Source organism: Geotrypetes seraphini, chromosome 16 (genome assembly GCF_902459505.1).
Source record: "Geotrypetes seraphini chromosome 16, aGeoSer1.1, whole genome shotgun sequence".
In the NCBI taxonomy this organism is placed as follows: Eukaryota; Metazoa; Chordata; class Amphibia; order Gymnophiona; family Dermophiidae; genus Geotrypetes; species Geotrypetes seraphini.
In genome coordinates, this window is record NC_047099.1 from 44795755 (window position 1) to 44810460 (window position 14706).

The window sequence follows — 14706 nt, forward strand, 5'->3', positions numbered from 1 at the left end:
GTTTTTTTTTTTAATAACAAATATTAGAGTTTCTACCTTCCATCTAAATTAGAGCCAGAAATGTTCATTATCAGGACAAGGAACTCAAAGAAGTGAAATACCTTCCAGGATCTTCAGCTGCCAGGAATGCCAGACAAATTCTGACTGTAATTAGGGAAGAAGCAAAGATTTTGAACCCTGTACCTCGGAACAAATGACCTAGCCAACAATAACCTACCTGCAGCACAGAAAGCTTTTCGGGAACTGGGAAAGGAGTTAAAACTTTTTATAAAGACTAGCTTTTTCAGAAGTACTGCCTACTTATAGAAAGAGTGTGGAACGAGTACAGAACACTGAGAACTTCAATGGGTGGCTCAAAGCCTGGTGGCATCAAGAAGGCTTTAGGTACATAGGAGGATGGGGAAATACATGGAAAAACAAGAGACTATATTGTAATGATGGACTGCTCCTTACCATGGCAGGAAAAAGAATCCTAGCTGAGAAATTCAGGCAATATGTTTCTAGGTATTTAAACTAGAAGGTGGTGTGGTGTATGTATAAAGGACAATTATAGAGGCCAGCCCCAGAAAAAGACAAGATGTGAAGGTTTTAAGAAAAGTTTGGATAAGTTTCTGGAGGAAAAGTCCATAGTCTGTTATTGAGAAAGACACGGGAGGAGCCACTGCTTGCTCTGTATCGGTAGTATGGAATGTTGCTACACCTTGGGTTTTGACCAGGTACTAGTGACCTGGATTGGCCACCATGAGAACGGGCTACTGGGCTTGATGGACCATTGGTCTGACCCATTAAGGCTATTCTTATGCTCTTAATACTAGCAACTCACTTCTTAGCATTGCAACAGGAAGTGCAACGAAACAAAAAACTATACAAAAAAGGAGATTACCACTGAAAAAAAGCTGGAAAGCAATGACCACAAATGCTCACAGTCTAAGCAACAAAGTTCTTGATTTGCAAGCCCTGATGTTAAAGGCAGACCTGGATATTATTGCTATCACAGAGACATGGTTCAGTGAATCCCGTTGATGGGATGCAAACATACTGGGATATAATCTTTTTAAGGAGGACAGAGATGGTCAAAAAAGTGGAGAGGTAGCTCTCTTTGTAAAGATCGATATCCAAACGACTGAAATGCAAGGGACCTGGGGAGAGGAAGAAGCGATATGGATCGCTCTGAAAAGAGAAGATGGAACTTCTATCTACGTGGTTGTAGTCTACAGACCTCCGACTCAATCGCAGCAAATTGATAAAGATCTGATTATGGATATCCAAGAGTTTGGAAAGAAAGAGGAGGTGCTGCTGTTGGAAGATTTCAACCTGCCAGATGTGGACTGGAAAGTTCTGTCTGCGTAAATGGAAAGAAGTAGAAAGATTGTGGATGCCTTTCAAAAGGCTCTGCTTAGACAAATGGTGATGGAACCCACGAAGGAAAAAGTGATATTGGATCTGGTCCTCACAAATGGGGAGAGTATGTCTAATGTTCGAGTGGGTGCTCACCTGGGAAGTAGCAATCATCAAACGGTTTGGTTTGATATAACAGCTAAAGTGGAAAGCGGTCATTGGTGAGGCCCCACTTGGAGTATTGTGTTCAGTTTTGGAGATCGTATCTAGTGAAGGACATAAGAAGACTTGAAGCGGTCCAGAGGAAGGCGACAAAAATGATAGGAGGTTTGCGCCAAAAGACGTATGAGGAGAGACTGGAAGCCCTGAATATGTATATCCTAGAGGAAAGGAGGGACAGGGGAGATGTGATTCAGACATTCAAGTACTTGAAAGGTATTAATGTAGAACAAAATATTTTCCAGAGAAAGGAAAATGGTAAAACCAGAGGGCATAATTTAAGGCAATGTAAGGAAGTTCTTCTTTACGGAGAGGGTGGTGGATGCCTGGAATGCGCTCCCGAGAGAGGTGATGGAGAGGAAAACAGTGACAGAGTTAAAAGAAAGTGGATCTCGAATCAGAAAATAATGGTATATATTGAAGAACTAAGGTCTATGTCTGTGTATAGCCATTTGGTTGAGGATGGCTCGGGAGGGCTTCAATGGCTAGAAGGGTGTAGATGGGCTGGAGTGAGCTTTGATGGAGACTTCAGTAGTTGGAACCTAAGCACAGTACTGGGCAGAACTTTGGATTCTTGCCCAGAAATAGCTAAGAAGAAGAAGAAAAAATTTAAATTGAATCAGATTGGGCAGACTGGATGGACCATTTGGGGCATTATCTGCCGTCATCTACTATGTTACTAAGTAATATGACCTGAGCCTCTTAAATACTGTCACCCCCAGGTAGATGTCTATTCTGCCTTGTGGTAGGGCCAGTCATGATCCAACATGCATCACCCATGCACCCTGACAGTTGTTTCTACAGCTCTTGAACTAACTGAGGAGATTTAAAGACCGATTCACATTGGAAAGACTGCACAACTTGTTTCTGAGCTCTGGCAGAGCAGTTCGTCACCTACTTGTATGCCTGATCAATCTTGCCATGGTTTTGCTGTCCTTTTTAAATGAAAAATGTATACCAGAAGATTGTTTTATTTATTCTTATTTTATTTTCTTTTTGCCTTTGCAGGTTAACTCTTTGCTGACATGAGATCCAGTAATCACAGTACAGTGATTGAATTCATAATTGTGGGATTCCCATCTTTAAAAGGCTTGAACATTTTATTCTTTATAGGTTTGCTCATCATTTACCTCCTCACTATTACTGGGAATGTTGTGATTTTTTGGGTTATCAGGCTAGAATCCCGCCTTCACATCCCAATGTACTTTTTTGTCAGTGTTTTGTCTTTTCTGGAAATCTGGTACACTGCTGTCACCATTCCCAAAATGCTTGCAAATCTACTGGCTGATAAGAAAAGCATTTCCTTCAATGGATGCCTCTTGCAGACATATTTCTTCCACTCTCTGGGAGCCACAGAATGCTATTTGCTGACAATCATGGCTTATGATCGCTATTTAGCCATATGTAAACCTTTGCGCTATCCCGCTATCATGACTACTAAGTTTTGCTTCCAGTTGACTATGGGATGCTGGATTTGTGGCTTTATGTGCCCTGTATCAGAAGTCATTTTGATTTCCCAACTGCCTTTCTGTAGGGAAAATAAAATCCAGCACATATTCTGTGATTTTCCTCCACTGCTGAGCTTGGCCTGCAAAGACACTTCCATTAATGTGTTTGTGGATTTTGCAGTTAATGCATTTATAATTCTTGTTACTTTTCTATTCATCATGTCCTCCTACATGAAGATTATTATTACCATACTAAAAATCAAAAGTGCTGAAGGAAGACAAAAGGCTTTTTCTACCTGTGGGGCTCACTTGACCGTGGTCCTGGTATTTTTTTCATGTATCATATTCATGTATGTACGGCTAACCAAAAGTTATTCCTTGAATTATGATAGAACTCTGGCCGTATTCTATTCTGTACTAACTCCTCTCTTCAACCCACTCATTTACAGTCTTAGAAACAAAGAAATAAGAGCAGCGATACAAAGAATTATTCATAAACAACAATTTTTAATGAGTCCACATCACTGAGTACTACCTACACTCAACAGGCCAGTAAGATAAGTGCTCCGACGCTCATTGGAATTCTATGAGTGTCGGAGCATTTCCCATGCTGGCTTAGGCTAAAAACCTCTAGCGCAGCTTGATAAAAGGCGCCCTCAGTTAATTTAGATTTCAACAAATACTGGAAGAAGTGTGTAATTAATTGCTTTCATATAATTACATAGCAGGAGCATTATTAGTACTTATCACTTGCTGCTGTTCATGTTCCACCCTCCAATCGCCAATGTTTGAGTCCAAGTGATTTAACATTCTTCCAGATTCACCAAGATCTAGTTCAGTTCTTCCACATCGTCACCCTTGAAAACTATTTCTCTTACATCTTCTTCCGTAAAGACTGAAACAAAGGATTCCTTCAGTCTCTCTGCTATGGCCTTGTGCTCTCTCAATGCCCCTCTTGATCCTTCATAATCGAATGGTCCCAAGAATTCCCTCACAGGCTTTCTGCTTCTGATGTTCCAGATGATTTTAGCCTTGAGTTCATGAGTTAACTGGGAGATGTGGAGAGCTCTAAGTTTTGGTAATTTTCTCTCCCTCCCTCTTCTGTTTTAGTGCTGCTCAATATGCTTTCGTAACTTCCCAATATTTAACCGGTCCAGCGTCTCCCACCAAGTTTATTTGTTTAAAGGAGGAAGACTTTTGATTTACTGTTCTTTGGATTGTTTTTTTGTGGATTGAAGAACTTGATAATGGTGACCACCTCCAGCTGCACCCGATTGAAGATCTTGTGGGGATGCCAGTTTTCAGATAAGTTTTTTTTTTCTTGCTAAATAGATGAAAGAGTATTTGAACTATGTGCTGGTAGGGCAGGGAGGTTGTGCTATGATGTGGCAGATGTAACCATTACCATGTGGATGGTTTGTATCACGGACTAAGCATTTTTCTCTTAATTTAGTGATTTATTCTAATTTGTTTCATTAGTGATCCGTTTTTTTTATGGATCTAAAATAAATTTCTCCTTTAGTTTTCCCTAATAATTTTTTATTGATCTCATATACAGAGTTGCCATTGCTTCCATAAAAATAAATGAAAGTCAGCCTCTAAATAGAGGATTTTTGAGATACTATATAATAAAACCCTAGAGCGCGCATGCGCTCTTGAAAAATCGTGATCCCTGGCGCTGTGTTTTCTGATCCGTGGCCACGTTCCATTTTAGAACGCAGCCAGGGATCACTCCCCTCCTCATTCACCAACCCGAAGCAAGCTCCTCACCAACCGGAAGCAAGCACCTCACCTCCCGCCCTCGCTCACCGCTGCTGCTGATCCTTCTCTTTGGGGCAGCCTGCGATCGTGGCCGGCTTTGGCGGGCCTCGCAGGCCGCTTTCCAGCCTCGGTGGCACATTCCCTCTGACGCACGGGATCGTGTCGGGAGGGAGTGTGCTTCCGGGTTGGGGAGTGGCCTGTGAGGTTCGCTGGGGCCGGCCACCACGATCGCAGCCTGGAGCAGGCCAGAAGACGCCGGGATGCAGGGAGGGTAAGCAGGGGAATCAATACAGGAGGCCAGAGGGAGAGGGAAAGGGGGCTGCTTTGGGGGGATGGGTGTGCTTGGGGGAGACAGAAGGGGCCATGGAGAGATAGGGAGAAGTAAAGGGGGCTGCTTTGGGGGGGAGGTGTGCTGGGGACAGACAGTTTTGCACTGGGGGGAAGACAGAAGAGGGCCATGGAGAGACCGTTAGAAAGAGGGCTGCTTTGGGGGGGAGGGGTGTGCTGGAGGCAGACAGCTTTGCTCGGTGGGGGAGGGGGAGACAGAAGGACACAGACAGCGGCCAAGGAGAGAGAGATAAAGAAACACAGACAGACAGACACACATATATTCTAGCACCTGTTAATGTAACGGGCTTAACGACTAGTAGGTTAATAATTTGGTTCTCATGAATTGTTTATTGGAAGCTTCTATACCACTACTAATGACTGGGGAGGCAATTCTGAGTGGTTTACATGAGCTAAACATATGTGAATCTGACCTATTTATACTATAATTATTATTTCTGAATTGTCATATACTAGTCTTTCTTTGAATGAAAACAGTCAACATTAAGAGATACTATTTTCAAAATAAGGGAGGTTCATGAAATAGCTCAAAATAACTCAATTCATGTGGTATGATATGCAGTGTTCTCCCCAGAAGTTTTTTCCAGCTGGGTGGGGTGGGGTGGGACGGGGAAATTTGGTGGGGAAAATTAAAAGTAACTTCCTTTAAGGTTTGACACTTGGGCAGATCCTCTTATTCCAAATAACTACTGGCCAGTATCAAACCTTCCATTTCCTTCAAAACTACCCTTCTTGAGAGTGGTATTCAACCAACTTCAAACTCATGTTGAATCTAATGCATAGAGACAGTAGTTCCTGCCTTAGGGCTTCTTATACAAAGCTGCGATAGCAATTCTGCCACAGCGAATGCACTGAAGCCAATAGGAATTGAATGGACTTTGGTGCATTTGCCATGGGAGAATTGCTACTATAGCTTTGTAAAAGGGGCCCTTACTGAGTGAACTCCATAGTCACCTAGACCAGTGTTTCTCAACTTCTTCAAGCCAAGTACCCCCTAAGTCTAACAAATACCAACCAAGTACCCCAGCCCAAGCTCCACCCCTGACCCCACCCCCATTATAATAGTGCTTGTAATGCGATTTCTTCCATTCATTTTTCATGTACACACAATATAATCTTATTAATTCATAACGGTAACTACAAAATTTAAAAAAACACAAAGCACACTGTATGCAGAGAAAATATTAATTATCATTTATATTTGTTTTATTTTTCAAAGAGGACAAGGCAGATACCTTTAAAATATGCAATGTCACCTCAGTAACAACTATAGAAGAATAGACAGCAGATTATAAATTCTCAAAACTGACACATTTCGATCACTAAATTGAAAATAAAATCATTTTTCCTACCTTTGTTGTCTGGTGATTTAATTAGTTTCTGGGAGGAATTCCTTCTGACCGTACATTCCCTTCCCCCAACCAACATCCTCTCTCTGTCCCTCCATGAGTCCAACTTTTCTTCCTCTCTCCTCCACCCCTATTGGCAACATATTTCCCTCCTCTATTATGATCTTGCATCTCTCTGTTCTTCCTCAGGATCTCTCTCCCTCTGTCTCTTCTGTCTACACCTCCCATAGTCTAGCATCTGCCTCTGTCTTTCCCCTTTGGTCCAGGCCTATCTCTCTCTGTCTTTCTTCTGCTTACAACACCCCCCCCCCCATGTCTAGCATTTGTTCTCCTTTCTCTACCTCTCTCTTCCTCCCTCCCTGGTCCAGCATCTTTCCACCTCTCTGCAGTCTCTCTCTCTTCCCTCTATACACCCCTAAGTCCAACATCTGCCCCCCTCTCTCTATCTTCCTTCTAACATTTTGAGTCCTCCCACCTTTGATCCGGGTCTTTCTGTCTCTCTCACTCTGTCTTCCCCCTCTCCAGCGCCTGGCATCTCTCTCTCTCCTCAGTTCAGGGTGTTTGCCCTGTTTTCCCCCTCCCTTTTGGTTCAAGTCTGCTTTCCCGTCCCTCCTCAAGGTCTTTTTCTGTCTCTCTCCCTCCCCCCCCCGGTGTCCAAATCCAGTGTCTTTATGGCAATCCCAATTCCGCTGGGGCCCTCGCGATGGGTGGGGCCTTACCTCAGCTGCTTCCCACACCCAGCGAGAAAGGTCATCTTCCACACTGTGACCGCCGCTTATCGAGGACCAATCTTTAAAGCTAATTAAGGCAGTCTGCAGAACGAACCTAGTAGGCTGCCGTTGGCCTCCGCAGCACGTTAAGAACATAAGAATAGCCTTATTGGGTCAGACCAATGGTCTATCAAGCCCAGTAGCCCATTCTCACAGTGGCCAATCCAGGTCACGGTACCTGGCCAAAACCCAGGGGCGGGACCACAGCAAAGGGAATGTACTGTGGAGGCCGACGGCAGCCTGCTAGGTTCGCTCTGCAGGCTGCCGTAATTAGCTTTAAAGGTGAGACTAGAGGGGAATCTGGAGGACACTGAGGGGTAAGCGCCCAGTTAAAAGACGCTAGGGAGAACACTGCTCTTCTTGGTTGGGCTGAAAACTTTTGAGCAGCACATCATAGTTGCAAATGAAGGGTCATGGGGCACCACCAGCAAAGCTGAAAAGCATACAAGAGGAAACAGACGATATTGCGGGGCAGGAGTGAGGTCCATTAATAGAGCTGTGTTGGGGCGGGGGGAGGCTCCATTCACATCTCACTTGCCCCTAAGCTGTTTTTGACTGCCTTCTCTTCCTGCTCTAATCTTTATTCCTCCCAGCATGATAAGAGCTCTCCCTCCTATTAGAGCTTTTTATCTGCTTTCATCAGTTTCTGGAGCTAGTGGACCCCTTGAGACTCTGGAGTCCTGTACGGTTCAGAGTTATATTTGTAATAGAAGTCAAAGGGGTTCACAAATTAAAATTCTAAAACCAAATAAAGGGGGTGGGGAACCAGCTCCAATTAACCATAGTTCAGGTTAAAGCCTGCGCAGGAGAAAGCAGATGCAGCTCCCTCTTTAAAGTCATGGCAAAAGACACCTCTAGGCACAGATCACCCATCGGAAATCCATCCCTGGCCGTTGCCCAGAGTCACTGCTGTCAGACAAAGGAGGAATGAGAGCTGTACCAAAAGACCTGAGATGGAATTTCAAGTCTTCCACTTTTCATATCAAAAAAGCTGAGTTATCGATGTCAGCTATGCAGTCCTTTGCAGGTAAAGTGACGCTTTTATCAAGTGGAATTTATATTTCCTCTATCACACACACAAATCTCAATGACTTGGGGCCTCTTCTATCAAACTGCACTAGCAGTTTTTAGCGCAGAGAGCCACACTAAATGGCCTGTGCTGCTCCCGACGCTCAGGAACTCTATGGCCTCCTTTTACAAAACTGTGTTAACAGTTTCTGGCACGGGGAGCCGCACTGAATGGCCCACACTGCTCCCGATGCTCATAGAGTTCATATGAGTGTCAGGAGCAGCGCCGGCCATTCAGCGCAGCTCACCACACTACAAACTGCTAGCGCAGTGTAATAGAAGAGAGGGTTAGTGAGTGTGAGGCAATACAGAAAACACACACATCTACATAGCAAAATACAAAAATCAAGTTGTAGACAAATTGTGGGTGAGAAAGTAAAAATAAAATTAAAATAAGCTGGAACTACTGGAAAGATATCTATATGTGTAATAGGTAATACTGGATAATGTAGTATATATCGCCATCTAGTGGAGATAGTGAAAAAGACAATGAATGATGAATTGACTAAAGTAAAAGATTTTCCAAATAATGTGGTAATAGTGAAATCTAGTGGAAGCAATCAAAAAACAGCAACGAATGGACTGCAAAGTGAAAAGAGATGTAATAAATAAAAAAGGTGAAGGGCATCAAGCTCATGACTTTCTGTTCTTGTCGACGTTGCCTCACCTTAAAAACAAATAGAATCAAACTTTATGACACAGTTAATGATGCAACCAGTTTGGAACGGAACCAAAAGAGGTCAGCGAGAAAAAGGAACTGCGCATGCCCGAAGACATTAAAAAATCCCCAAGGGCTTCCCTTTCAAAGCTGCAGTAGGGAGTTCCCCATGAGAAAGGCACCAAAGCCCCTAGGGTCATGCATAGAAAAGACTTGGCCCTCTTGTATTAGCGCTAAAAACTGCTATCGCAGTTTCATAGAAGAGGGGGGTAAGTCAATACAGAAAACACCCACAAATACATAGCAAAATAAAATAAAAATCAACCTTTAGATAAATCGTGGTCTAGAAAATCAACCTACAATTTAAAGAAGCTGAAACTGATGGGGGAAAATCTATGTATAATAGTAATGTAGTAATATCACCATCTGGTGGAAACGGTAAAAAAAAAAAAAATAAAAAAAGGCAGTGAATGTGAATAGGCTGCAAAGTAAAAAATCCAGTACAGTATTTCAATTACAATGGCGCCATCTGGTGGAAACGGTAAAAAAAAGACAGTGAATGTGAATAGGCTGCAAAGTAAAAAATCCAGTATTTCAATTACAATGGCGCCATCTGGTGGAAACGGTAAAAAAAGACAGTGAATGTGAATAGGCTGCAAAGTAAAAGATCCAGTATTTCAATTACAATGGCGCCATCTGGTGGAAACGGTAAAAAAAGACAGTGAATGTGAATAGGCTGCAAAGTAAAAGATCCAGTATTTCAATTACAATGGCGCCATCTGGTGGAAACGGTAAAAAAAGACAGTGAATGTGAATAGGCTGCAAAGTAAAAGATACAGTATTTCAAATACAATGGCGCCATCTGGTGGAAACAGTAAAAAACAAAACAGTGAATGTGAATAGGCTGCAAAGTAAAAGATATTTCAAATAATGCGGTAATGGCGCCATCTAGTGGAAACCATCACAAAGGACAACAAATGGACTGCAAGTGAAAAAAAGATTTATTAAATAAATAAATGTTTAAAACAGTTGTAACATGTAATGTTTAAATGTTTTAAAATATCAGCATTCAGACCATAATAGTGAAGCTGATAACTGTCTCTTTTCTTCCCTATATAAAATATTGTTGATGTTGCCTGGTCGCCATTCATGCTTTAAAGGCGAGGCTTACTATTGCCCATACGAGAAACAGGAATCTATGTGAGATCTTGATGCCATCTATTTCACCTGGCTCAGACACTCAGCTACCTGCACACACTGGCCAACGAGCCTGCGGTTGCTGCTCTGTCTGCAAACATGTGATATGCATTGATTCCATCACAGATCCACATACTAATAAAGGTTTCAATATACATCATTCATCCGATTGCAATGCCTATCAAGTTGTTTACATCATAATTTGTCAATGTGATAAACTATTCTATCCAAACTGCTATCGTAGTTTTTAGCGCGGGGAGCCAGGCCATTCATTGCCTTTTTTATAGTTTCCACTAGATGGCGCCATTACCACATTACTGTATTTAGACTATCTTTTACTTTGCAGTTCATTCACATTCATTGTCTTTTTTTACCGTTTCTACCAGATGGCGCCATTGTAATTGAAATACTGTATCCTGTATGCTGGACCCCTGTTAGTTTACAAAAATTGGATTGCTCTAGGTCTAATAGATGTTGGCATTGTAACTTGGAGGTTGGAACTTTAGACCACTTGTTATTTTATTGTCCATTTATTAAAAATTTTTGGAATTCTATTTGGGATCAAATAAATCAGTTAATGGAAAATTATGTAGCATTTTCATACGATACAATCTTATTTGGCATGCTGATGAGAGCTAAGCCTCAAATATCTGCAAAAAATAATAAACTTTTGCTGATATTGACAGGAGTTGCCATTCTTTTCTTTTTTTTCCCTTGGAAATTTATTGAAAATTTTACAAAATACAAATGTAAAAGGGAAAATGGTACACAAGAAAAGTACAATAGTCAATAATGTACTCAACAAGTAACGTATAACTGGAAAGATCATACTAGGTTGAATATCTGTTTTTGGTGAAATTTAGTGTGTCAAGTGTTTAGAATGGAAAGAGTGTTGGCAATTCAAAAAGGGATGTGTGGGGACCATTTCTAGATTTTTATAATGACTAATTTATACTTTTCCCAATTTTAATTTTTACATGTGGATCGGGGGGGAGGGAGGGTTGGATTCATAATAATAATAGATATGAATGATAAGATGTTATATTTATGTGATATATTCTTTTTTGTTGTATATGGATATGGGGGGAGGATTATATCTTTATGTTGAACGATGTGATGGATTTTCAAGTGATATTGTATGATAATATGTATGTTATATGTAATAACTTATGTGACAAGTATTATCTTCTGTGAACTTGAAGTATCATAACTCTTTACTGTTACTGTAATATACTCCTATCCTGAAATGTAATTCTACTGGAAATGTCCAGATATCTTCTATAATGTAATCCGCCTAGAACCGCAAGGCACAGGCGGAATAGAAATCCCTAATGTAATGTAATGTAATGTAATTGTTTTTATATTTACTGTGCACTTGTGAATTATAAAATGAATAAAGAATTTAAAAAAAGAAATACTGTATCTTTTACTTTGCAGCCCATTCAAATTCATTGTCTTTTTTTTTTTACCGTTTCTATCAATATGGCGATATTACTATTTCCTATCTGTTATACATAACATTTTTTTCCAACAGTATCAGCTTATTTTAATTTTTTACTTTCTCAACCACAATTTATCCACAAGCTAATTTTTTTTTTTATTTTGCTATGTATATGTGGGTGTTTACTGTATTGACTTGCACTCACTATATATCCATATGGCTTTTCTTGCTATTTACACATCACATTTTAGCATCTCCTGTTCATCATATGATTTGTTCTTTTCGGTTTTCGCTATTTATTCCTGTTTTGGCATACGTTGTATTTTCTGGACCTTCATTTGTGATAGACGTCACTTTGGGCACCTTTTATCAAGCTGTGTTACAGGTTTTTAGCGCGGTCCAGCACAGTAAATGCTCCAGCACTCATAGAATTCATGTGAGCAGCGGAGCACTTACCTCGCTGGCCTGCACTAAAAATCTCTGCACTGCTTACACCACTGTCGCCTCCTTGGGGATCTTCTTGCAGAGCTAGCACTTGAGCATTTTAAAGGTGAGACACTGACTAGGGGGGAAGTACGTCATTCGAGGAAGACAGCCGGGCGCTCACTTAAATTAGCGGGGCAGAGCACCTGGCTAAAAGACACTAGGGAGAACACTAGATATGTGCAATCTTATATCCCACCAAAATCTCATTAATTAAAGTTCTAGGCAGGTTACAAGCAACATATTGCTATATAGAATTCTGTATAGAGTTAAACTTCACAAAGAATTATACATGCTATACAGAGTTATTAAATCACACATAGTCTGAGGTAATATATCAAAGATAGCAGCTGACCATTAACATTTTCTTTATTTCGGGTGAATTAGAAACATAGAAACACGATGGCAGATAAAGGCCATATGACCCATCTAGTCTGCCCATCTGTCATAACCATTATCTCTCTCTGTATTATTAGTTGGAGTCTTTTTGGACCCCTGGCAGGGATTTCTTCAAAAATCATGTTTTTAGATTTTTGTAAAACAGCGTATATACTGTGGTAGTGCAAATTACAATTGGGAGTGAGTTCCATACTTTTGCGATTTAGTAGTTGAATTATTTGCTGAGCGATGTCTTGAATTTGATATTTTTTAGAGTTTTGAATGATAGAATCAGGCTGTTAGAGTTATGTTGATCAGTAAATCTGGGGAAGCTATTAGGGACATCACCATATAGCATTTTAAATGGGTTAATAAGGGTCTTGCTAACCACATCAGGCCACAAAAACCATAATGAGGTTCTTCGTTGTATTCACAGGCTATATTGCTGCTTCAAGGATCCCAGTAGTATCTGAGTATGGGGTTGTATTGCTACCCTCTAACGAATGCTAACAGAGAGTCAACAGGCTATATAAGGTAATGGGTTAAGATTACACTTCTCAGGTTCCTAATCTAGAACTTTATCCCTTGTAGTTCTCCAGTGGTGCAGATTGCTTAGGTCTGCTTTAGCCAGTAAGCTTTGCATATAGAGTTCAAGTTCCTTAGAAGAATCCATAAATAGGACTTTATTAGTGTGAACCACTCTCGCTCAAGCTGGGTACACTAGATTCTGATACTGTGTTTAAAGAGAGTGTTGTAATAGGGAGTCATAGCTTGGTGACAGGCAAAAAATTCTGAAAGATAAGAACTTTTATGCCCTCATAAAGAAATTCCTAATGTTGATGGTATCCGAATAGAAATCGGGCCAAGTCTCTGATTGCCTTCCTTTCATTGTCCCAGGTGGTAAGCTCTTTTAAGAACCATCTGCATGGTTAGGGCCTGTAATCCCAAGGCCTCTGGCAGCCAGTGCTTAAGGGTGGATCATAGCTTGGCATCTTTCATAGAGTTTGGAATACCCATCAACCGAAGGGTGCTATGGCGACCTATGTTTTTCTGGTCTTCCATGCGGTAAGAGCTTTGTTGATGGTTTCCAGCATGCAGATTCTCTCTTCAAAGTTCTCCACCTGATCCTCCTGCTGTGCAATTCGATCTTCTGCTCTTTGTATGAAGCTAGAATTGGGGAAGTTAGCTTTTTGGAAACATCCTCTAACATTTTTTGTGAGTACACTCTGTTACACCAGGATATTTTTGCAGCATTCTATGAGCGTTGGAGCATTTACCGCACCGGCTCGTGCTAAAAACCTCTAGTGCAGCTTGATAAAAGGGACCCTAAGATATCTGTCATAGAAACATAGATACATGATAGCAGATAAAGGCCAAATGGCCCATCTAGTCTGCCCATCCACAGTAACCATTATCTCTTTCTCTCTCCGAGAGATCCCAGGCTCTTTTGAATTCATGTCAATGTAACCCTTCAAAATATATCTAGACTATTACAGTTTATAGCCTGGTCTCATTATTTTATTAACTCAGGCAACTTGTGTATGGATAGAACACAGTGAAAAGAAAAAGGAGAGATTATTTAATTATCCAAAATCAGATTAGAACAGTTAAAATGATTACACTTGAACAAAATAGAAATGGAATATCATGAAATGCTAGGAAGGTAAGTTCCTGTTTCTGGAGCGTAAGTTATTTGAGATCTCGTCTTTAGTGGAATGTGGAACTTGGTGCAAGAGGTAGTAGTAATATTAGAGCTAATCTGAGTGAATAACTATAGACACTTAGGAAAGTGACTTTATTACCATTTGTCTTTCCAAAAAGCAACTATGATAAGATGAGGAAATGATTTTTAAAAAGTGAAATGGAGCAGCTGCAGAGTAAGGGTTTAAATCACCTGTGCACCTTCTTTAAAATGACAATTATGTAAGCCAAGATGTGTTAAAAAAGGAGGAAGGAAGGCCAAATGATCTCTATCATGGTTAAAAGATGAAGTGAAAGAGGCTCTCTTTTCAAAAATGGAAAAATCATCCCAATGAAGAAAACAGAAAGCACTGATGATAAAGGCTAAAAGAAAATTGGAAAAGAAACTTCCCTCAGAGGGTACATTATAAGCAGAAAGGACCATTACAAGGGGCCGCTGAAAAGTTCTCAGCCAAATCAAGAAGAGAATGATGTGGAGCCATGAAACTTACAAGTTATTCCACACTTTTTGTTTCAATGATGTGAAATAACTTGTGAGTTTCATGGC

The 14706-nt window shown here is 40.8% G+C and overlaps 1 protein-coding gene across 1 annotated transcript; it reads left to right on the forward strand.

Moving 5' to 3' along the window:
* The first annotated feature begins 2582 nt into the window (after nt 1–2582).
* On the forward strand, nt 2583–3533 carry LOC117349813 (olfactory receptor 6N2-like). Its single transcript, XM_033923408.1, has one exon. It carries the CDS (start codon nt 2583–2585, stop codon nt 3531–3533), a length of 951 nt encoding a protein of 316 aa, XP_033779299.1.
* The last annotated feature ends 11173 nt before the right edge of the window (nt 3534–14706 follow it).

Bases quoted from the DNA above. Each gene is read 5' to 3' on its own strand.
- LOC117349813 (XM_033923408.1), top strand. From the start codon at position 2,583: ATGAGATCCAGTAATCACAGTACAGTGATTGAATTCATAATTGTGGGA.